Genomic DNA, 26,293 nt, shown 5'->3' on the forward strand with positions numbered 1-26,293 from the left:
TTCTGGTCTTCTGCTACTTTGCCATTATCTAATTGTTGAAAAATAACATTGATCAGTGATAGTTAGCCCGCGAGTTTGTTATTGGCGACATGTGACTTTTGAAGTCAATGTCTGCTGGCGACAAAAATTCTGTTCTGCGCATCTGAATGCCCCACTCCAAATACGGGGGAAGGACAAAAATATGGGAACACCAAAAACACACCTCATTATCATGCCAAATACTGTGTACGAAACTTGCTGGCAATCAAAATAACTTCCAGTCCTCTCCGAATGCATATAGACAGTTCCTGTATGATTTTCAAGGGTATCTTATCGTATTCTTCCTGCAAAACAGGGGCAAGTTCCGGTGACGAAGATAGAGGTGGCTACCGATCAGGAACCCTTCTCTCCAAAGTAGACCACAAAGATTCAATAATATTGAGATTTGGTAAATGCGGTAGCCAGGGGATGTGTGACAATTCATCCTCGCCCTCACCAGTCCCAGACAATGCGAACTGTGTGATCAGGGGCCCTGTATTCTTGGAACTCAGCACCACCATTGGCGAACAGATTTTCTATCACGTGATGGACCTGATCTGCCAAAATGTGCACATTGTCCTTGGCAGTAATTCGATCTTGCACAGTAACCATGGGGCCCATGGAATATCGCAATACGGCTGCCTAAATCATCACCGAACCCCCTTCCGCCGCCCCCCCCCCCCTCCCCTATTTCACTCTTGGCAGCAAGCAGCCTCTGTCGTAGGCCTGGGACGACGTATGCGAGACATAAACCCGGTCAGAAGTTGGAAACAAGATTCACCCGACCAAATGACTGTCAATAAAAATTCTCAGGTTTCAAGCCGCGCCAAGTGGTTTTACTGCCCACGAGCTTTCGGCAGAGATCTCCTCTGCCATTGTCGAGAAGTGGATGACTGTCGTGTGGTTGTTATTGCCGTGCTTATATAGCTCGTGACGTCACGGCTATATAAGCACGGCAATGAACCACATGACAGTCATCCACTTGACAATGGCAGAGGAGATCTCTGCGGAAAGCTCGTGGGCAGTAAACCACTTGACGCGGCTTGAAAACCGAGAATGTTTTATTAAAGGATATCGTCGCGAAAGCATGCATTTGTACAAATGACTGTCTTCCTTCGCTCCCTAGTTCGGATTTTACAGCTTCGGGCATTTGCATCACTGATGGATGGCTTCGATTTCCATCTGATCCTGCTTATGGAGCAACCTTAGTGTTGTTTTGCTGCAGACATGGCTCGCGAGTGTGACATTCAGTTCTCCTGCAATGACTTTAGCAGCTGTCGTTCTCTTATTTTTCGTCACAATCCTCTTCAGTGACTGTCGGCTACGGTCACTCAACACACATTTTCGTCCGCGTTGTGACTTGCGGATGATGTTTTCCGGCATTCCCAGTATACGGTATAAATCTTCGATGTGGTGTTTCTTGAAATACCAGGCGCTTCGAGTACCTTGGTTACGGAAACAACTACCACACGAACACCAACACTTTACCCACATTCGAATGCCCTTAGCTCCAACATAATGCACTCACAACTACTTAGAACACTGTTCTGACCACATATGACACTTGCAATGTGCTGAGGACATTGCACAAATGCCGTTTGCGGTCGGATATAACAGCGCCACCTGCAGGTTTGGCTGGCATCTGCATTTATGTTCAGACACGCATTTCTCGCAATGTTCCCTCATATTTGTCCAACCTCTGCATATTACCACGTTATGTAAGCAGGTAACACCTTTTTTTGGTTTTAATTTCCAGAGATATTATATAGGTATCACTTATGAAATTGTGCCCACATCTTCTTGACGCTTTCAACGGGAGAATGTTTTGGTAAGTCAGTACATTTCTCAATAATGAGATAATTTCTTGCTTATAAATACCAGCCCACCGAGCGAGGTGGCGCAGTGGTTAGCACACTGGACTCGCATTCGGGAGGATGACGGTTCAATCCCGTCTCCAGCCATCCTGATTTAGGTTTTCCGTGATTTCCCTAAATCGTTTCAGGCAAATGCCGGTATGGTTCCTTTGAAAGAGCACGGCCGATTTCCTTCCCCATCCTTCCCTAACCCGAGCTTGTGCTCCGTCTCTAATGACCTCGTTGTCGACAGGACGTTAAAAAACACTAACCTAACCTAGAGATACCATGGAACATATGAAAGGCTTATTTCAATAGTGGTACAAGTCCATTACCTCCTCTTTTCTGCCTATAATGCTTCTGAAATTAATGATCCAAACAAACAGAAAGATTAGATTCGATTAGTACTTGTTCCATAGATCATGAATACGACACTTCGTAATGATGTGGCACGTGTCAGGTTAATAAAAGCTGTCTATACAAGATATTACATTACACAAAATATTACATGACACTTAATATTTTTAGTTTCTTTTTTTGTGAGGATTGGGGAAATTACGCACTTACTATATCCAAAAATTCATCCAATGAGTAGAAGGAGTTGCCATTAAGAAATTCTTTTAATTTCCTTTTAAATGCTATATGGCTATCTGTCAGACTTTTGATGCCATAAGGTAAGTGACGAAAAACTTTTGTAGCAGCGTAATTTACCCCCTTCTGAGCCAAAGTTAGATTTAACCTTGAGTAGTGAAGATCATTTCTCCTAGTGTTGTAGCCATGTACACTGCTATTACTTTTGAATTCGTTCGGATTGTTAATAACAAATTTCATAAGTGAACATATATATTGTGAGGTTACAGTGAAGATCCCTAGCTCTTTAAATAAGTGTCTGCAGGATGATCTTGGATGAGCTCCAGCAATTATTCTGATTACACGCTTTTGTGCAATGAACACTCTTTTACTCAATGATGAGTTACCCCAGAATATGATGCCATACGATAGTAGAGAACGAAAATAGGCGTGGTAAGCTAATTTACTGAGATGCATAAGTTCATCTCTAGCAAGAAGCCATATGCTTGAATATTTTTGGTATCTCAACTGCAGATTTTTCAGCGCTCATTTAACTTTAGGACTCTGTTTCTCAATATGAACAAAAATGGTCTGGCACCACTATTGAAATAAGCCCTTCATATTGAAAGTATGGCTGCGAATGATGGATTTGAAAGAAATAAGGCATAATACATAGTAATAGTCCAATGTATTAACAATAAACGTTATACATATATACAAAAACACTGTTGACAGTATTTACATATTACTTATGTCGAAGAAATGAAATGAAATGATAAAGACATTATTATTAACACTTGAGTATATAGTATTGCATAATTCTTTATAAGACAGAAGAAGATACTATATTCAGTAACTAAGACAACTGGCAATATCGAGAAAAGTAACTTTTATTTGTGGCCATTCTGAAGCTGGATATGCGCATTACGTATCCAGGTGAGACTGACCCATAGCCTCATGCGACGCAGGCTGTTCAATCGCAGGATAATTTTGCAGGAAGTGCGCAAGTCATAAACTTTATGAACTGGTAATCAAACGACGACTTCGGCAAAGAAGGTGAAAGAACAACACTACGAAATTTGTATGATGCACAAACTTTTATTTTCAAAGCCTCCCACTACTGTTGTCAGTTTTTCTGTCTTTTACCCCTCCGATCTTCAAACGTGTCTGTCACTATACCAAAAGCCACAACCTATTTTCGACCAGACACGTAAGCTAGAAAATGGGGACCAAAATTAGAGATTCTACGTATCGTCTAAAGTAGGTGGCTGCCGCAAACCATGTGAGAGGTTCAATTACAAGTTTTTATGTCTTAATAATGAGAAAACCATTTAGGAAACTTGCTAGAGAATTCAGCAGTTCTTGTCTGGTAGCGCGTCTTTCCATCATATACGCCCTGCACCGTTGAAAGTTTAACTCCGCTATTGATCTAGGGGTCTCAATGAGCACTGTACGATCACAGCAGACAGTGGCGGACGAGACAGCGGCCGCTGCGCGGCTTCAGGGGTCCTTGACGTAGATCTTCTCGAGGAACTTGAAGAAGAGCTTGTGCGGCAGGCCGCGCGAGATCTGCTGTATCTGGGTGCAGAGCAGCTCGTAGCTCTGCTCCTCGTAGCTCTTGTAGGTGGCGGGCAGGCCCAGCTCGTCGTACAGCTGCCGCACCGCCTCCACCTTCTCCGGCTCCTTACTGCCGTAGCACTCCTGTAACAGCGGGGACAACTCTCAGGTACCGGTACAAGGCCCCGAGGACACAAGTTAATAAATAATGATAATGGTGTCTTTGTTTTCTTTTGTGTGGTGCAAGGGACTATACTGAAGGGTTGGCCAACAGGGGGTGCACAAACTGCCAAAAGGAAAGAAAAATAAAGAAAGATGGGATTATATCCAAGTATTGGGGCACATCGAAGTTGCAGACCCATTTCGATGTATATCAAACGGTGGACTCCCGAGGTGATGACAAGACGCACGACGAAAGACGAACGTATTGAAAACAAAAAAAATACTACTTGGTATGAACGACACGACGTACATCGACAACCAGTCACTACATGAGTTTTATTTCATTAACGGAAGTGGAACGGTAAAGCTACAATTTACGTTTCATACAAAGTGTCATGATATACGAGTACGTGGTTTGCAGGAACCTAAGAGTACAGGTTGAATTACTATGACTGAAGCGATCAATAAACATATTTATAACATTGTTTGTCAAAAACTTTTGTCACGGTGTCCGGTAACAAACTTCTAAGCTTGTTGCTCTCAGCCGACGTTCCGCTGTTGAAGTATATAACAAGACGTGTATTTCCCGCTTCGAGACTTGACAGTGTCGAACGTTCGATACGTATCGCTTGCAGTGGGTCTGCAACTTCGATGCGCAACGATTCCTGGACATTACCGAGAGATGGTTAAGAATTAACTGGGAGAGATACGTGAGTTCTCATTTCCCTCAGGTTCCTACCTTTTCCCTACGAGGAAAAGGCTTTCCCTCGGCCTCCGACTCTAAGCGAACACCGTTGTCAGTGTAGTATCTACAGTCATTTAGTCCAATCAGCATCAGGCTGTATCGCTAATATGGTTTTGTGGTAAGAGTGGTTGGTTCACACGACTAGGTTACGTTCAACAAGGGAGTTCTTGCTCCTACTTCGCTACGGGTTTGAACATGGAACATCACATCGGAATACAAACCATGACATGGACGAAAAATTAAACAAATGTATTTCCATGTCTTGAATGACTGTAAGACAATTCTGGAGAGTAGTATTCAAACCCCATAATGGAGCATGACTAGTCTCTTCACTCATTTTAAAACAAGGAAAGAAAACGGAGAACCGTAAGTAAAGCGGTGTTTGGTAATATTTGCGGCATAAATGCTTGCTTAGGTTGCCAGTGTGGAAACGCGGTCGTTCAGACCCGATCTCTAGCGATATCTTACGCAACAATAGTTCATATCACTCCCCCCACCAACCACTACCTAAAACAGCGACGTTAAATTGTCTGCATAATGCCGATGTGGAAAACACAGCACTTAGATGCACTTGGTTTAACTAACTCTGTTAGAAGTTGCTAAACCAAGTGCATCTAAGTGCTGTGTTTTCTATACTGGAAAGTAATCAATCCGGTTCCTCATAGAATCAGTTCTTATACAACGCTGTAGCGATGCGATCAAGTAGCGTGACCTGCTTCAAAACGTAAAATGCCTGTAAATACAGACCATCTGTAGATGAACCTTCAGTGGCTCACAAGCTAGTTAATGGAAGAATCACTCTGTTTAAGTTGTTGATTGTAATATTAATTCAAGGCATTCGCTATTTTAACCACAGCTGCAGATTCAACGCCAGTCATGTACGAAATAAATTTAAAGATCTTGATAAGATTTCAAATTGGTCCAAATACTGCAATTTGTTTTTAATGTTAATCACTCTGAAACTGTCCATTTCACGAAACGAAAAAAATGTAGCGTCTTATGATGACTTCAATCAGTCAACACAAAAATATCGGGTTGTCGCAGTTTGCGGTGATAAGAAATGGAATAATCAAGTATGTTCTTAGGAAACTTAGGCTCATTGATAGGACACTGGGTTAATGCTACTAGTCTGCAAAGGAGATTCCTTACAAACTACTCGTGTAGTCCATGACACACTGGAACGACAACGATCTCCTTCAGAGACGTGACAAAACAGTCAGTCTAGGTCACACCTAATATTTATTTATTTGGTAACTAGTTCCAGACAAAAATTTACCAGCTGCAAATCACATTGGCAAAATAAACAGCCAAGCAAAGGTACTTAAAGTAGGACGCCAATGGTAGCTAGGACGGCTGGAATAGTGAGCGTGCGCCCGTATGATAACCTTTGGCGTCCTACTGAAGTATTCTTGTTTGGCTGTTCGTATCGCCTATGTTACACTCTCTGGCAACATGTAAACGTTGTAATAGTTATTTGTAATGCACAAAGGGGGCAGCTTTTTCAGATTCTAGCCGCTAACATCGGAATTTTTAAATTTTTATGTCCTTTTAAGTATTTTAGATATATTTGTGGACTATAATCAATGTTATATTATGTTTACACGTACAATATGAGGTTAGTTTCTATTGTGCACACGATGTTTGCTAGTTTCTTTGCTCACTGCTGTACTCTAATTATCACGTGTGGAAGGGTGAACGGAGCTTTCTCATTGTAACTCCTAGCATCTACATGCTAGTCGGCAAACGTTGACTAGTAGCTTCTGGTACGTCCAACAGCTCCGTATGTCGTCTCTTCAAGTCACCAAGGATACATACATATTTTATCATGTTGCTGTAATTTAGTTTGTATGTTGATTAGCTTGAAATACTTGGCCCATTTTATCAATTTTAGAATCAGTTGTCTTAAGATGATCATGTTTGACTTAAACCAAGTAGCAAAATACGAGTAAATAAACATTAGTTGCGATCGAGACTGACTGTCTTTGTTATACCATCCTATAATAGTGCTCAAGAGTGTGGGACCCATGCCAAACAGGACTAACAGGAGATATCGAATGTACACAATGAACACAGGTTTTTTGTGCTTGGGAAAGCATCACAGAGATGCCGAAAAAATACTGATTTGGCAGACGCTTGAACGAATATGTAAACTGTCTCACGAAAGCCTTGTTACAAAGTTTCAAGAACCTTCATAAGTGAAGAAGAGTTATCGAAGCAGTCTTGGCAACATGTTGGCGAGCACTGTAAATCGAGGCCGTTGATTGCTTTGGACGAAGAGCTGCACGCCAGGGTACAGTCATTGTTCCGTAGGCAACCGAAAACATTTTTCCATGAAGGCATTGGCCATCTTGTTTCACAGTGCGACAAATATAGTAACATTTATAGCGATTACTTTTGAAATAATAAACACATTTACTTATTTGTTCTCCATGTGTCTCATTTTCATTTGACTGCCCCCTTATACTACAGAAACCTAAGTATCGCTCCTGTAGTGACCTCGAGGTCAAAATTACATTAATTACACTGAGGTGACAAAATTTGGAAATTTGGGGTAAGTTCCCATGGGACAAAACTGCTGAGTATAGCGATATGCACATACAGATGGCAGTAGTATCACGTACACAAGGTATAAAAGGGCATTGCATTGGTGGAGCTGTCATTTGTACTCGGATGTTTCATATGAACAGGTTTCCGACGTTATTATGGCCGCACGGCTGGAATTAGCAGACTTCGAATAGGGAATGGTAGTTGGAGCTAGACGCAAGGGACATTCCATTTTGGAAATCATTATGGTTTACAATATTCCGAGATCCACAGTGTCAAGAGTGTACTGAGAATATCAAATTTTAGGCATTACTTCTCACCACGGACGACGCAATGGCCTACGGCCTTCACTTAACGACCAAGAGCAGCGGTGTTTGGGTAGAGTTGTCAGTGCTAACAGACAAGCGACACTGCGAGGAATAACTGCAAAAGCTATTGTGGGCCGAACGAAGAACGTATACGTTAAGACAGTGTGACGAAATCTTACGTTAATGGACTACGTCAGCAGACGACGTGACTGCTTTCGCTAATAGCACAACATCGCCTGCAGCGTCTTTCCTGGGCTCGAGAGTATACCGTGTGGACCCTTCAGGACTGGAGAACCATGGCTTGGTAAGATGAGTCTCGATATCATTTGGTAATTGCTGATGGTAGGGTTCGAGTGTCGCACAGACCACATGAAACCATGGACACAAGTTGTCAATAAGGCAGTGTGCAAGCTGGCTGTGGCTCCATAATGATGTGGGCTGTGTGTACAAGGAATGGACTGGATCTTCTGGTCCAACTGAACGGATGATTGACTGAAAATGATTATGTACGTCTTTTTGGAGACCGTTTACAGCCATTCATGGACTTCATGTTCCCAAACAACGATGGAATTGTTATGGATAACAATGTGCCATGTCACTGGGGCACAATTGTTCACGATTGGTTGGAAGAATATTCTGGACAGTTCGAGCGCGTGATGTGGCCACCCAGATCTCCCGACATGAATCCCTTCGATCGTTTGTGGGACATAATCTAGAGGTCAGTTCGTGCCGAAAGTCCTGCACTGGTAATACTTTCGCAGTTAGGACGGTTATAAAGTCAGCATGGTTCGGATTCCTGCAGGGGACTTCCAACGACTTGTTGAATCCATGCCACGTCGAGCTGGTGCAATATGCCGCGAGAAAGGAGGTCCGATGCTATATTAGGTGGAGGACTTTGGTCACCTCAGTGTATTACGTCCGCAGAAATGCAAGCAATAATCTTCCCGTGCCCGTTACATAAATAGACCGTAATAATAGTGTCTGCAACATTCCACGCAACATGATTTGCCATACCGCGAAGGTACTGACAACAATTCTGTACATCACTGCCTCGGTATTGCAGGGAGTACCAGGTAGGAAAGTATGAGGGGCGTTTGAAAAGTCCGTGCAAAGTCCGAGAGTGGCACCACCGGCACGTATCGAAGTCATGTTTAGTTAGTAGCATCTTCGGAAAGAGCGCACGCCAAGTTACAGCCATATTGGTCTATTTCTTTGTGTCTGGCATTCGTGGAAGTCGAGTGATTGTCAAAAAATTGACGAAAAAGACTTTCGTGTGGTGATTAAACATCACCTTATGAAAGACAAAACGCCTCAGGAGACTAAAGAGAAGCTTGATAAACATTACGATGACTCTGCACCTTCGATTAGAACAGTTTATAAGTGGTTTCAAATTTTCTGAGCGGCCATATGGGCACAAGTGATGCTGAACGTTCTGGACGCCCTGTGGAGGTTGCGACTCCAGAAATCATTGATAAAATCCATGGTATGGTGATGGATGACAGAAGAGTTGAGGCGCTTGAGATTGGTAGTGCTGTGGGAATCTCGAATGAACGAGTACGTAATATTTTGCATAAACTTTTGGACATGAGAAAGCTATTCGCAAGATGGGTTCCGTGATTGCTCACGCTTGACCAAAAACGGAATCGTGTGAAGTGTTGCAAGGTTGGTTTGCAGCTGTTCAAGAAGAATCCGCAGGACTTTAAGGGTCGTTTCGTCACTGTGAATGAAACATGGATACATTACTATACTCATGAGACCAAAGAACAGTCTAAACAATGAGTTACCAAGGGAGAATCTGCACCAACAGAGGCGAAGACCATTCCTTCGGCCGGAAAGGTTATGGCGACTGTCTTTTGCAATTTGCAAGGGATAATCCTCATCGACTATTTGGAAAAGGGTACAACTATTACAGGTGCATATTATTCATCGTTATTGGACCGTTTGAAAACCGAGCTGCAAGAAAAACGCCGGTGATTGGACCGCTAAAAGTCCTTTTCCATCACAACAATGCACCAGCACACACCTCAGCAGTTGCGGTCGCAGAACCAATCGAAATAGGATTCCAACTCGTTTCACATCCTCCCTATTCTCCAGACTTGGCTCTCTCGGACTACTATTTGTCCCCCAATTTGAAGAAATGACTGGCGGGACAAACATTTTATTCAAACGAGGAGGTGGTTGCAGCAACTAATAGCTATTTTGCAGACTTAGATAATTCCTATTATTGGGAAGGGATCAACAAATTAGAACAGCATTGGACGAAGTGTATAAGTCTGAAAGGAGACTATGTCGAAAACTAAAAAAGATTTTCCCCAAACACATAAGTAGTTTTTATTTTTGCGCGGACATTTCAAACGCCCCTTGTACAGCAGCTGTGCGCACCTGCATGAAGCGGCGCTGCTGGTCGGACGCCCTCTGCAGGGCGACGACTGCCAGCCAGGTGCACTTCCCGTCCTGGATGTCCGTGCCTGGGCCCACCAGCGCGGGGTCGCCGTAGCAGTCCAGGAAGTCGTCCTGCAACAACGACGTCTCAGCGTTCATTTTGCAAAATAAGCTCTTACATTCGTGTACCGAGACACTGACAGAAGTGGAAAGTATTACGTAACGAAGCAACAGTCCAACATTTAGCGAAATTTATGGAAATGTACATGCCGTAGCGAATATTACATTAAGCTTTCATTCCACTCCAAACTAATGTCCACCATTACCAGTATCAGTATTGGCCATCCTGAGCTTACATTTCAGGAACGTAATGTCGACCTTTACACGGCGAGAGTGTCTACTGCTTGTCTTCGTGCTTTACAAACCCTACCTTGGCCAGCAATGTCGGTGGATCTCTCCCGAACTGAGAACGTTTGGAGCGTTATGGGAAGGGCCCTCCAACCAACTCGAGGTTTTGACGGTGTAACGCTCCAACTGAACAGAATATGGCAAGATGTCCCCAGAAGGACATCCAACAACTTTATGAATCCGTGCCAAGCCGAATAACTGCATGCATAAGGGCCAGAGGTGGACCAATGCGTCATTGACGTGCTCCATTCTCTTGAATAAATTAACCAGTTTTTCTGAAATTGCAATCATTTGTCTGTCTGTGCGTGTATACTAGCGATTTCCGTCCCAGTCAGATAATTCCTTCGCGGTGCGTCTTTTTGGTTCAAATGACTCTGAGCACTATGGGACTTAACATCCGAGGTCATCAGTGCCCTAGAACTTAGGACTACTTAAACCTAACCAACCCAAGGACATCACACACAGCCATGCCCGAGGCAGGATTCGAACGTGCGACCGTAGCGGTCGCGCGGTTCCAGACTGAAGCGCCTAGAACCGCTCGGCCACAATGGCAGGCGCGTCTTTTTCTAGCGTCTAAATTAATTGCTGTTCCTTGGGCTCTTGGTAAGACTTTTCAAAATAAATCTAAATTTGGTGGATGTGGAAAAGCATTGTTTTCGCTACTAATTATGACAAACCTTGCGTATAAATTTTGCACTATGGCCGCCTTTGGCCCCTTCTCAGCCTGACGTCTCAAGCAGCCGCTTGTGCAGCTTGAACCTTAAACCGACCATGTGCATTATCTTGCTGGAATGTACCATTTGGTACGCTGGTAACAGAGGGGTTGTCTCAAGGGTTCCCCATACCTCCTACATACTGGTGAACATTCAGCCATTTTTCAACAGTTACAAAACCAGCGCTGTTGTCAGTTCCAATAGCTCCCTGCAAGTTGACTCCAGGAGTTGGATTTGAGAATCGCTGCTTCATGTGACCTTTAACCGGACCATCTACAGACACGCCGTTCAGTGGCCCACTTCGCTGCGACTGTACAGAACGCAAGTCTTTGTTGTGTGTGGCTTGGCGTGAGTTCTAAACAACGCGTCGTAACTCGAGATCTTGACCCAGTTTCCATTAGTTTGTTCCCGACTGTCTATGGTGACATTCTGCCAGTATTTCAGATGTAGTCATCTGTCATTTTGTTAGGAGCAGTAGAGCAATCCCACGATCTTCTCGTGGCGCATTCTTTGAGAAAGCTCCTGCGCCTACTCTTCTTGCCACACGTCCTGAGTTCATCTCGTTACCACTCTTTCTACTGCATTGCACTACACACAGCTGTCTGTCTAACCTATGGTTCTGACGCACCCATGCCCATGAGGATGCCCTGTTGCGACCTCCACTGAAAAGTTCTATTAACGTCAGGCACACATGAAGGCCATAGCGTACTTGTACTATTCTTCATCTTTAAGGAATGGCCTTTTTCTCTCCTGAAAATAAACTAGCATAAAAAAGTAAATCAGTTATCCACCTGAAAATTGTTTTGACCACCTCAGTGCTTTAGTAGGCATGGGCAGGAGATGGTGTGCCATTGCCTTCCTCGTACCTCTGAACTGAGCCAGTTGTAGGTGGTTTAACGTGGAATCCGAACCACGGTTCAGCCTGGCATTTTTAATATCAGCAAACATTGCCAGAGGTGAAAGAAGTGACAAGTGACGGATAAAAATTCTACATTTGATCCAGGATCTAATCCGAGGCCTTTGGATTTGCAGCCAGGTACTTCACCACTGAGCTACAGCACCACAGCCAAGTTAGCATAAGCATTAAATTTTAATCAACATATCCCACAGGCACGGAAATTTTGGTAGCGCTCCGTCAAGTCGTTCAAGATGTAACACTTCCTATTTCTGCCGATGTATACCAAATATGACACTTCGTATAGAACTACGCTTTGTAAGAACTGGAGATGGTAAAGCTGTCTTCAACACGAGGGTCGTTTTGAGCAACGCAATGCTTTAGAAGACGTGGTCCTAATACCTCCAACACTTGAACTAATTTGAATAGCGAGTTATAGGGGGATCTAAACTTAACGTGGTCCCCAACTACGGTGCAAAATGGGATCTGTCGCCTTAACAGATACTTGCCAGATGTGAAAGAAGGTAAGAATAGATATTATGAAATGTAATGAACTATACTTTACTTCTTCTTTGACTTATCTGTATAGCGACAGAAATAGACTGCACCCTCTCCACTTCCCTCTGCCCCGTGTCCTATGCTTCTCCTTTAACCTACTAATAACTTCCTCCTTTTTTAGCAGCATTCAGCATTCCAGTCTTTCTTCTTCCTTTCCCTGTCTTCCTAACAATCTTTCTTTCGATTATTCTTTTTTGTGGGCAATTTCTTCTCGATATATGTCTCATACAATTTTTTTCTTATCTTATTCTAACTCTCCTATTCTCAGAAGCACTTCTTTATTTGTCATTCTGTCAGTCCATTTCACTTTTAGCGCTTCTCTCCACAAAACCCTATCAAACTATCCAACTCCCCCAAATAATTTTAGAAGTTCCAAGGGAATGTTATTTATGCCTTCCGCCTTATTTGGTTGCAAGTCTTCAAAAGTTGTGTTAAACCCTAATACTGGATCTCTTCCATACCACTCCCATTTCTTCTTCTGTCACGTCATCCGACAGTCCCTACGCCTCCTAGAGGCTTTCAATATACTCTTTCAACCTATCCGCTCTCTCCTCTGAGTTTAATAGCGGAATTCTCATGCCACTCTTAATGTTGGCTTCCTAGCTTTTTAATTTCATCGAAGATTGTGTTGACTTAAAAAGTGTGCTGAATCAGTCCTTCCAATGACCATTTCACTTTTTATTTCTCCGTATTTTTCCTGAAGATACTTCACCTTGTCTTCCCTTACATCCTGTTTATTTCATTCCTTCTCCTCTGTACAGACTACAATTTTTCTACTTTAAGCATCGTGTTCATTATGCGAGACGTGTGTGGGAGAAGCCAGTATGTTTCTCGTATTATTCAGGAATGTGGATCTCAGAATTCTATAATTAAGACTCTCCACAACGCATATCATCGCCTATTCCAGCTGGTTGAGATTTCAGATACGCTCATGCTGACAGAACAAACCAGCGTGGATATTCTAGCTCTCCTTTGAACGAGGGTTTGCTGAAACGCCTCCGAATTTTTTATGTGAAAAATCGTAATAACAAATGTTATTAAAATGCAAAATCTTTATTCTTCAGGTCTACATATTTATTTCTCAATACAGTCATCCTGGCAACGAACACATTTCTCCAACGAGAGACAGGTTTGTTAAGGCCGTCACTGTAGATTGTTTGCCTTTGTTGACGGAACCACAGCCTCACCTTTGCTTGCACCGTTTCATCACAATCAAAGTGAAATCCTAGAAGAGGTCCTTTAAATGTTGGAAACAGATGAAAATCGGATGGGGTCAAGAAGAGACTGTGTTGAGGGTGATCGATGACAGTAAACCCAAGGCGTCGGATTATTGATGATGTCACGGCATTCCTGTGTGGTCTGGCATTTTCATGCAGAAGGAGAGAGTGTTCCATGTGCGGACGAACTCTTTGAATTCAAAACTCGATTACAGCACGCTCTTTCTTACGCACTGACGTAGTTACGTTACACACCGCCATATTACACGCTTCAGTTTGGAGCCCTGTAGCGAGAGAGGGCTACAAATATCTGGACATGAAGAATAAAGATGGAAAATGTTAATAACGTTTTTTTATTTATAAAGCTTGAAGAGTTTTCACATAAAAAATTCTTTGATTTTCTATTGTCGAACTCCACTTCCTATGTACCCAAAAGATTTCGCCAGTTCTAAGTTTTTTTTCTTTTCAATGATATTACGACTCCACAGTTCCATTGGCTGATTTACATCATCAAAAAAGTCTTCACTTCATTTATCTTCATTCCATACTCTTTCTCTCTAACACTTGGCGACCTCTCCATCGCAAATTGTACTTTCTCCCAAGATTCAGCCAACATCGCTTGATCATCTGCATACTCTCGTAACTGTAGCTATCGCTTCTCTTCATACTGTTATGTCTCTTGTTTTACCAGTGCACTGTATTGTGCATAGCGCTGTAGCCAGTTGTGATATTCCGTAATTTAGTTTAACCTCTCCGATAAATAAGGTGACCTCTGATTAATACTGGCTGTACAGAAGAGTAAATGTTACCCAAAAACCCATATACTTTGCAAAAATATTCTACAAGGACACTTATATTTGCAAGAGCGAGAGACTACCCTATGACTAGAACAGAGGAATTTGGAGGTATTATTATGTAACAGTATTATCATTAAACTTAATATTATTAGTTTTCATGAAGTGATCTCTTATTTAATGTTAAAGAAAAAAACACACTCATAATATTTAGTTCTTATAGATTTATTAAACGATCTGAACTTGAACAAAATATTCAAAATGTTTTGGCACGCATATGATAGAGAATTTGTTTCAAAAAACCGCTGTATGCCATTAAAGAGCTATCATCTGAAACTTTAAAAGTTCTGTCTAATAGTGAGGAAAGCACATATTTAAGAATTTCAGTACACAGAACACCTGAAGAATACAGATTGACATAAATCATGACTTCTTTTATTCTAGATTTGTGTAAATGAACACACAGAATTTGAAAATTTTCCAAAGTGGTCAGATACCTACCATGACCTGGTAGAATTTTCCCATTTCCATCAAGATTGTCTTAGCCTGCCTGTGGATCTCCGGGTCCTGGATGCCAGCCTGTTAAAAATATGACAAAAACTGATGAGAATGGTGCTACAGTTGTTGCGTATTTCTTTTGGAGATATCTTGAATAGCGGAATCACGGTGAATTACATGTGAGCTGTGTCTTACGTTATCACATCTACGTTTAGGATGTAGCGGCATCGTAAATTAATCGTCACATCATTACATACAACAGTAAATGACTCTATTCCTGTCTATTCAGAGTTGTCCACAAATCACACAAACATTATCTCTCGTTGAATCATTGTACTTAACCGAATTAATAAATATAAATGAATATTATCAAAATTTTCAAATGTAGAAAATATTACAGGAATATAAAACCAGAACGCTGCATACATATTGTTTGCACGATTTGTGACTATTGTTAGAATGCTTAGACAATTTTCAGACTGATTTGGAGGGATTTGGAAATAGTTGAAGATAACTATATTGTATAATTGCTAACATCCTGACTTCTTACAGTTTTTTTCATTATTATCTTTCTGTACAGTCGCAAAGTAATGATGATAAAATAAAGATTTAATAATCATCGAATCATACAAATTAAGCTGTTTATCTCATTGTAATCTTACTAAATAATCGCGAAATTCTCAAGATTGACTATTGTCTAAACAGCCAAATAGGCAAAAAATGAGAAATGCTGTAACTGTATTAGAGTTAGTCTCGATACTTGCAACTTATTTACTGATTAAAATCCTTGAACAAAACCATATGTATTATTCAAAGAGACTAAATACCATTGGCAATGTAATGATGCAGATTTTAAGGGTTAAGAAGATCATAATCAAGGCTAGTAACTGAATATACTTTTCATTATACTGGGTAGCTATAATTAAAGTTTCACTACCTGAGAAGGCATCCACGAAAAACTCTGTGGAAATATTTGTAAGAATATTCAGAAGAGAAATAACGTTGAAACCATTGAAAGAAACGTGTTTTAATTTCTACTGGAGAGAGTAACATTGGTTAACTGCGTACCATGTTCACATTCCAGGTTACAACCGTTGCTCAATGAGAAGGCCATCTGCATCCAGGACAACCTGGAACCGCACTGGAGATACCATTTCACAACTTCTCGCAGCACTTTTCGAACGGTGGACCATGGAATGTTCAACTTTCGTATCACAGCTCGTTCACTACTTGCACGTCACACATTGCGTCCGGCATTCTCAGCCATGACACAGTAACTTCTTCAACAATTTTTTCCGCAGTTGGCTGTCGACCTCTTCTAGGAGCAATACCCAATTCGCCATTGAATTCGAACTTCCGAACCACGTTCGTCAACCCGGGCGAGGAAAGGGAAACTCTAGTATTCCTTGAATGAGTCGATATTTGCGAAGAGCAGCAGCACTACTGATGATGTTTTGATGAAACAGCGTTACGAGGTGAGTGCTGCTCAGCTTGACCAGACACTTGTTGACTGCAGCTGTAATGCACACTGACGCTTGTGTTACAGCGCCACGTCGCCCTACCAGTAAGGCGCCTAGCGGCAAGTCACGACACTAAAACTACTGACAATACAAATCCTGTGCCGCCCAGTCTGAACATCATTTCTATAAAGTTGGGTACCAATACAATAAAGAGTTTCCCGTGTACTTTCCCTCAAGTAGCGAAAGTTTAATTGGAAGAACCATGTATTTGGGAAAGCATTTAAAGGAAATATCTCACAGGTAGCAAGAAATGGCTTTCTAATGTCAGTGCATATTAATGTTTTCTTTTCTCGAAAGTTTATTGTACCACTCATAAAACAACTTGGTATTCTTACAGATTGAATGAACACGGTCTAAGGGACAGAACGTAATGTAATGTTATCTAATAGCCAGTAAGTATTAATGAGGAGTAGTTGTACTTTCATATGGCAGAGTTTACTTCAGGTTCAAAGAATTTGACCGATGCTGTCTGTAACAGTTCTTGAAAGCTAGTAGCAGTGGTTTCGTACAGGTCTCCAACAAGAACATGTTAAATGTTAGCAGGCAACTGACGGAAGTATTACTGAGGTTTTACAGAAACGACTGGAAGGTCGACGTGTGTGGCCTTGTTTATTTGGCAGATAATAGAAAGAAAATAAATGGCTAGCTTTGGCATATTTCCTAAATCAATATTCCTGTCATGGATAGAAGGATTATTCCTTGTGATGCTACTATGTGAATATATGTAAAATATTTTGAGACAGTGATGTATTTGTTTTCGAGATATTCTGTGGCACGAAGAATAAAAGTAGCTGAAGTTAGCTGTGTGTGAAACTGGAAAAAGGCAACCTATTACCTACATAGCGGTTCTTTCTGCATATTGAGAAATGTATTCGTTTACAGGTTAGAGCAAATCACAACGTAAGTAGAGCGACGCCCAAGCTGTTGGTTGGCAGAAAGAAAGCTTGTTGTTTAACGTAAACTAAGAGCGCTGGAACGAGAGCCGAGCTACGGCAGCTAGCTGGCCAATTGAGGGGCTTCGTAGCGGTCCACCGGCCACGGCGTCACTACAGCCTCTGCGACCTGCATGAAGAGAGAGGTGTTTACAAACACCGAGGCCTGTCAAGGACGCACGCCACGTGCTGTGGTTTACAAACAACTGACGCTGGCCCGCGTGGAACGCAGCTGCTGCCGTACGAATTTGGAGGCGGCCTCTCACTAGTAACTCAATCGTTAACTCATATTAGCATGAAACAATTTTCCACGCATCTTTGTTTCACTGTGGAACATTTGCAAGCCACACATGAGCGTATTGTAGGGACGGGTCAAGTTCAGAAACTGCGTGAATTTACCTGCCTTTTTCAGGTGACTGCAAGTTTTAGTTGCTACAAGTACAGGGCGTATCAAAAAGAATCATCCCATTTGGCATGTCTATATTTCTGAAACTGGTAAAAATGTGCAATAAATTTTGTTTTTTGATGAACAGTCCGCAGCTCGTGGTCGTGCGGTAGCGTTCTCGCTTCCCGCGCCCGGGTTCCCGGGTTCGATTCCCGGCGGGGTCAGGGATTTTCTCTGCCCCGTGATGACTGGGTGTTGTGTGATGTCCTTAGGTTAGTTAGGTTTAAGTAGTTCTAAGTTCTAGGGCACTGATGACCATAGATGTTAATTCCCATAGTGCTCAGAGCCATTTGAACGATTTTTGATGAACAGGAAACTCAAAAAGTTTTTTTTCATACTTTTTCATAGAAGTTCAATATGACCCCTTTTGCCGGTCGGTGTGGCCGTGCAGTTCTAGGCGCTTCACTCTGGAACCCCGTAACCGCTACGGTCGCAGGTTCGAATCCTGCCTCCGGCATGGATGTGTGTGATGTCTTTAGGTTATTTAGGTTTAAGTAGTTCTAAGTTCTAGGGGACTGATGACCGCAGATGTTAAGTCCCATAGTGCTCAGAGCCATTTGAAACATTTTATGACCCCTTTGAGATGCTCGGCATATGTCACTGCAGCATTCAAATTGTTCCCACAATGCAGCGAGCATGTCTTGCATCTTCCACAGCTGCTGTTATGCAATGTTGAGACACTGATTGTGGTTGGTAATGGAGGAAGAGTGGAAGAAAACTGTCATCCGCCATCTTGCCAAGAATGAAATTACAGAACTCCACACTTTGTCGTTTGTCACCTTGACAAAGAGCTTGCAGCAGCAGAACTTTGTATATTTTCATGTGTAAACGTCGACGCAACATACGCCAGACCGAAATCGGGGGCATGTTGAGCTGTCGAACTGCACGGCGAACGAATTTCTGCGGACTGCTTGTGAAACTATGGCGGATGCGTCCGACCGTCTGTGTCAGACACTCTGGGACGGCCCAGTGATTTACCTTTACACAAACAACCTGTTTCTCGGAACAGTTCATGCTATCATCTAATGCTGTAGGAGGATCGACACCAAACCTAATACGAAAGTCGCGCTGAGCGGTTACCACCGACCGGCACTTACGCAAAGCGTAGAACACAAAAAGCCTCCTGTTGTCCTGACACCGTTTTTACTAGAATTGAAGTGGACGCACACTGCTGCTACCTAGCGAGAACCATGTACAACTCGAGAGTTTGCTTTTTCCAACAGTAGCCGGCCGCGGTGGTCTAGCGGTTCTAGGCGCGCAGTCCGGAACCGCGCGACTGCTACGGTCGCAGGTTCGAATCCTGCCTCGGGCATGGATGTGTGTGATGTCCTTAGGTTAGTTAGGTTTAACTAGTTCTAAGTTCTAGGGGACTAATGACCTCAGCAGTTGAGTCCCATAGTGCTCAGAGCCATTTTTTTTTTCCAACAGTACATTGTTCACACACGTATCTCAAATAACATAATAGTTATGAGTTTTTAAATCGGATGATTCTTTTTGATACACCCTGTGTGGAAAAAAAAAACCTCAAGTGTACTGCGAAATGCCTTGTGGAAACTGACACAAGAACATTATATGAACAAGATTGTAAAAAATAGGGCGTACAAACAGATGGTTCAATCATTTATCGTAGGCATTCCAACTGTGGGTCAAAGTTTTAGAAAGAACTGAGACAGGTGCAGGTGTCTGAAAGAAGCGAAAAAAAAGGGAGGATGAATTGTTTAAACCAACACTATGTACTATGTTCATTACTGTATAGCCATAACTACGTTATATCCATTATTTTAGTGTTACTGCGAATTACTGCACTTTACAAACGATCAAGAACTCGCACTGTACAACGTATTTTCGGCGAGACACAGTCGGCACTAGTGTAGTTCGTCGCCTGCAAGCTCTGGCCTGTCGATCATGAAGCTGTTCTGCGTCCACGGATAAATCACGATAATCTGTCAAGTTGCCGTTCGACAGGGAGGGACGCTACCTCTGGGCGTGTCTGATACCCTAGATCCGGGGATGGCCCTTCACATTAGTGGAAAACGAAAGGCCCCGACATCAGGCCGGATCTGTCAAAAGTATTCGCGCAACTGACCTGCGGTTCTGGCTCGTGACAGAAATTCGCAGGTATGTGGCCAGCTGTCTCCCTCCGTAACCGAGCGCGCTTTCCGCAGCGCTGCGGCGAGGACGTCTTGTTTACGTCCCGTCTGCGCGGTCGCGAGTGCCCGTAGTTGTTTACTACTGCATTGTCGCTAGTTTTAGAGTCCATCACTACCGACGCAACATGGCACATTCATACAGACAAACCACCATCAAGATCAGTTTTCAACCCGATCATGCACGACCGCGAGCTTTTGAAGTGGAACGTTTTCTACGTGACGACGTTAAAATTGAACCGCGAGACATAATTGGTATCCATCTCTCTATCACGAGCAGTGTTGTCTACGTCAAGCTAGTAAGTGACGAGGTGTGCAACAGAATCGTGCGCGCACATGCGAACGATCTTAAATTCAAACATTCTGATGGCCATATTGGGGCGGTCTCTATCGATCACGCGGGGCTTGGCCTCCGTACGATACGCGTCTTCGAACTCCCGTTCGAAGTACCACCGTACGTAATCACCGCGGCTTTCCAGCCCTACGGCAGAGTGATCAGCCATATGGCCGAAAAATGGACCACCTTTACAACGTACCCCGTTCTTAACGGAGTGCGACAGATTAAAATCGAACTGACCAAACATGTTCCGTCATATCTTGTCATCGGCGGATGTAGGGCGATCATTATGTATGACGGTCAGCCACGCACTTGCTCTGGTTGTGGCCAAAAAGGGCACGTCCGGTCGGATTGTCTCCGACGACGGCTTACTCAAATCCCGACAGGTGAATCTATGACTCCTTCTACGGTGACGACCCTTCCTCTCAATTACGCCGAAGTTACACGGGCAGCAACCCTTTTCGATGCTGACCACATTAGTCCGATAGCCGCCCCCGATAGCGAGACCATGATGGCTTCTGCAGTACAGGATCCGGCCTCTACAACAGCGCCCCCACCTGAAGATAATCACCGGCCGACCTTGCAAGAAGGCGTGGATGCCAGGATGGACATTGACCCACGGGTTGTGCCGACAGCGGCTTTTCTTCCAGACACCGGACCAGCTGAAGAAATTCACCCACATTCAGATACTGAAACACACGTCCGTAAACAGCGTTCCCCGCGAAAACACAAGAGACGGCGGCGTGCTCCATCGGGCGATTGTTTGCAGCGGTCGTCTGACATGGACTGTGGAAATTCCGACGACGGTACCGGCGGTACAGAGGCCGCTGTAACATCAAACTCAACAGATCGCCGTGGTGACGGCTTCAGCCCCTCCGACCCAACAGAACAGCAGGATCACAAACAGACAGCCGCTGCCGATTCCCAGTCAGCAGAGCCGATGGAGTCAGCGCCGAGTGCCGCAGCAGCCACTAACAGCCACCAACAGCCGATGGTATTTCATGGCGACTGGGCGGACGACTGTGAGGAACACTCCTTGCCCATCGTGTCGGACGACATGGGGGGAACTTTACCCCACCAGTGTTGATCCTTTCCCGCCATCAGTTACAGTGACGAGACAGCCTTACAAGGGTATTGATGGCCAACACGGATGCTATGGATAGACCTCAAACTTATCGCGTTGCAACTATAAACATCAACACTATACGGACGCGCTCTAAGTTATCCTTGCTTCAGGATACGTTGAACTCTGCTTCCATCGACATAGCCCTTCTCCAGGAAGTGTACGTCGACGACTTCCCAGGCATGTACGGTTACGATACTTGCGTCTCTCCAGCTTCCCCAACAGGCAGCGGTGTCGCTGTACTACTTCGGGAAGGGATAGTGGCGGACGATATCCTGTTTCTGCCTGGGGCAAGAGGAATGGCACTCACAGTACTGGGTGTCCGTCTTATCAATATCTACGCACCTTCCGGGACGGACAAACGTCGCGAGCGTTCACGATTCTTTGCGGAAGACGTCGCCCCGCTCTTTCAAGGCCGCCACGACCATCTGGTGTTTGGAGGTGACTACAATTGCGTACTGGCCCCCAGAGACCAACTCCCACGACATAATCCGTGCCCGTAACTCGAGACGCTAATTCGAGACCTGCAGATGGTGGACACTTGGGAACATCTTCACGGCCACCGACCGGGATTCACGCACTTCACGAGTCACTCTTCCAGTCGTATGGATCGGATTTATGTCTCACGCTCTCTCGCCGCTGGAACACAGGATGCGGAACTGTGGCCTGCAGCATTCTCGGACCACACAGCTTACATTTGTGACGTCACCCTGCGGCGGCTGCAAGTGTGGAGAAGCCGCAGCCCGTGGAAATTAAACATCGCTCACCTGTCGTACCCGGATTGCCGCCAAGCCGTTGAGGATACGTGGCACTCGTGTGAAAATCGCCTCCGTGCGTATCCCACAACGATCCGCTGGTGGTTGGACTGCGCCAAACCGGCACTGAGGCGAACGTTGATAACCTACGGTCGCGACCACGCTACTTGGCGAAGACATACACTCGACTTTTACTTCCGGGTCCTGCGCGACTGCGATGCTATGGCGCCGTCTCCGGAACGACAAACGGCGGTCCACCGTGCTAAGGCTCAGATCCTCGCTCATATGCGACGCCACCTAGAGGGGGTAGTCATCCGCTCGAGGACGCAGGATCGGATACCGAGCGAACGCCCATCAATGTTCCACGTCCTTCGTGAACGTAAACGACGCCAACGAGCGCTGATACGCTTCATCGACACGGAGGACGGTCGTCGCCTTACCACGCAACAAGACCTAAACACAGCGTTCTACAATCATTATTCCCAACTCTATTCCGCTCAGACCCCTGATCCGACAGCACTGGAGGCCGTCTCTCAGACGATTTACGGCACCGTCACCCCGGCAATGGAAGCGGCCTTGATGGACGAAATTACAGAAGAAGAAGTGATCGACGCCATTAGAAAAGGAGCTGTCAACAAGTCTCCGGGTCCTGATGGCCTCCCCTTGGAATTTTACCGGACTTTTCAATATTTATTAGCCTCCCGATGGACGGACATCTGTCGCGAACTACTATCCCCGGACGTGCCGCTCCCTGCGGCCCTTGTGGAAGGGATGATTATTCCTATTCACGGTGGCTCACGACTGCAGGACTACCGCCCGTTGACGCTCTTGAAATGCGACTTTAAGATCTTTTCTTGACTGTTGGCGGCGCGGATACGCCAGACCTTACGAAATGTTATCTCACTCGATCAAACGTCATTATGAGGCGACAATAATATTCAAACAGCACTCAGTGAATATCGTGACTTGATCTCACTGGCGAGGGCATGTCGTCTGAAGGGTGCACTGGCGGCAATCGATTTTAGTCAAGCTTTCGACCGAGTGGACCACGACTATTTGGAAGCGGTCCTCCAACATATGCGGTACCCACAGCCATTCGTCACTGTCGTCATGCGACTACTCCGTGGCGCGACGTCCAAGGTGATCGTCAACGGCCGACCTTCGCAGTCCCTCACCATTTCTCCATCGATACGCCAAGGCTACCCTCTGTCCACTTTACTTTACGCTGTGGCCATGGAACCACTCCTCTGCGGCCTGCGCCAACGACTAACGGGTATGACGTTACGAGGCCACACTTTCCGATGTAAAGCATACGCTGACGACCTGGTGATTGTCATCCGCAACGGTGACGACACCGCTAGCGCACTGAATTGGATAGCGAAATATGGCATGGCCACTGGTAGTCGTATCAACGTCGCAAAATCGGTGGCGATGAACATCGGGGTCGGATTGTCTGAGAACAGTGTCACCCCTTTACAGCTCAGAGATAGTTTGAAATGTCTCGGCATTGATTTTACAGACGATATACGACGGACCGCTGCTCACAACTTTCGACGGCTTTTACGAAATGTTCGGACTGGAATTGCCAACAACCGCCTACGAGCCCTGGACAACGTCCAAAGGACCCAGTATGTTAACACACATTTAGCGTCACGCATTCCGCACATCGCCCAGATATTACCTATACCGGTGATGTTAGCTCGCCGTATACTTGCGGCTTTTGGGTCCTTCGTGAGTTCAGGAATGCTTTTCAAGATCAAATATGAGACTCTCACCCTTCCCCCGGATCGGGGAGGGCTTGGCCTTTATCACGTTCATGACAGAGCGGTCGCCCTATTTGTGAGCACATTAGTCGAACTATGGCACCGCCGTCCGGACAGTTTGACCAGTTTGTTAATAGAAGAACTAGCACCGCCCTCCCTGTTGCCGCCTGTGCCGATACACCACGTCCCCTCCTCGCTCTTCTACATCGGTGTCTTTTACCTCGAACTCAGTTACTTTCGACTTGCCTTACCAGCGACTCAACTGGCGACGGCAAAGACGGTTTATAGGGTCCTGCAACGTGGACGACCCGATAACGTCGTGGAGAGGAAGCACCCGAACGTCAACTGGCGAGTAGTGTGGAGGACAATTCACCACGTAACACTGGACACTGACGTCACGGCGATGTGGTATATCAGTGTCAACGGCAAGCAGGTGACCAGATCAAGGCTACATGCGATCCACATGGTAGACTCACCCACGTGCACGAGCTGTGGCGTTCAAGACAACGATGAACACCGTCTTAGCTGTGGCGAGTCTACGGCAGTGTGGCACTTAGTGAGGCAAATGTCAGCATACTTCCTTCGGGTAACGCCGAATCATATCGACCCCAAGACTATCCTATTCCCGGATGAGACGTATTACCCACGCACTAAAACTAATGCAATGACGTGGCTTCGTGGACATGCAGTGAATTATTTGTTTCAAGACGGCACTAAGGACACTTTAGACTTTTGGAACTATTTGCAGGAACGACACTGCAAGATCCTCCGTAACCCAAAGTATCGACAATATTTTTCCAATTTTTTGTGGAGTGCGTTCCACGACCCTCCATGTAGCTGGAACATCACGGGTAAGAGAAGCTAAGATTACAAGACGATGATAGAACACTACACGGTACAACGTGGGATCTACTTTCATCATTACGAGAAGTCATACTTGGATGATACAGCAGATGGAGAGTTTCGTTGTGAACCCTCACACTCTGTAGCAGTATTTGCCCCATTTCCTCTTTTTGTCCCCGGTGCGAATAGGTCTTCGCAGTTTTTGTTTTCCCATCCAGTGCAAGATGTAGCACTGGTTAATCGTGGTATGGATTCCACCCTTCAGTTTCGTTTCATGGTTTGCTATGGATTCAAACCTTGTGTGGAGCGTAATATTTTCATTATTTAAAAACAATATCGAAGTGCGTTACTTCACGAATTATATTCGTTTGAATGCAATTTTTTTGAAATTTCTAGTGCTTTGTCTCATTATTTAAAATAAAGCCAAACGTGCTCAGTGCAAATAAAACTTTTGTTACAGTCGCGAAAGACGGAATAATCCTCAAAAAAAAAAAAAAAAAAAAAAGACCGCACAACGCGATAGACCCTCATGCCGGGGACCCTGGTTCGATTCCCGGTACTGACAGGGATTTTTCCTAGGTGGTAGGACTGAACCAGGGTCCACTCAGCCTCGGAGGCCAATTGAGAAGCTAATTGATTGAGAGGTAGCGGCTCCAAGGCCTGGACGTCGACGACGGCCGTCCGATGCCGAACCATTGAGGGTGATAACGGCAGTTAGTCGACTACCGCATCGTCTTTAAAACCTGATCGCAGGGTTCCTTTTTTATTTAGGAAACCAGCTACTGCGTTTCAAGTGTTAGGAAGAAGCCAAAGCGTAAATGGGACGAGTATTCGCGATCCGTGGCTGCAGGTTTGTGGTTTTTCGTACTCCGCTGAGACTGATTATGGTGGTATACTTTTGTGTAAAAAGTAAAATAAAATTTCGAAGATACTGCACGTGGATGCTCAAACCGGTTGGGATGTGTATTGAAAAATGAGCGGCCCCCTTCCATACGGTTTGAACTTCTTCGCCAATTTCTACTCCAGTTTCGTGGACAAAAATAGGCAAGATACGAAAATCACTGAGAAGGTGAAAATCCACCAACACAGTGAATAGTAAAAGACACGGTGACAGTATTAATGCGTTTTGCAATCTGCGGTAGTTTCAGTGCCGCAGGACTGTTTCTTATACAACTTTTTAACGTCACTACAAGAACGATGCCATAC

At 44.5% G+C, this 26,293-nt stretch overlaps 1 protein-coding gene across 1 annotated transcript in view; it reads right to left on the reverse strand.

Annotated features, from left to right (window-relative positions):
• Nucleotides 1-3,110: 3,110 nt before the first annotated feature.
• Nucleotides 3,111-26,293, reverse strand: part of LOC124615664 (farnesyl pyrophosphate synthase-like) — a 260,601-nt gene continuing 237,418 nt past the window's right edge. The window contains exons 6-8 of the mRNA XM_047143693.1: nt 15,226-15,303; nt 10,140-10,271; nt 3,111-4,142 (exon numbers count right to left, since the gene is read on the reverse strand). Coding sequence (XP_046999649.1) covers nt 3,942-4,142; nt 10,140-10,271; nt 15,226-15,303 — 411 coding nt within the window. The 3' untranslated portion in view covers nt 3,111-3,941. The remainder of the gene's footprint in view (nt 4,143-10,139; nt 10,272-15,225; nt 15,304-26,293) is intronic.

This window comes from Schistocerca americana, chromosome 5, assembly GCF_021461395.2.
Source record: "Schistocerca americana isolate TAMUIC-IGC-003095 chromosome 5, iqSchAmer2.1, whole genome shotgun sequence".
NCBI lineage: Eukaryota > Metazoa > Arthropoda > Insecta > Orthoptera > Acrididae > Schistocerca > Schistocerca americana.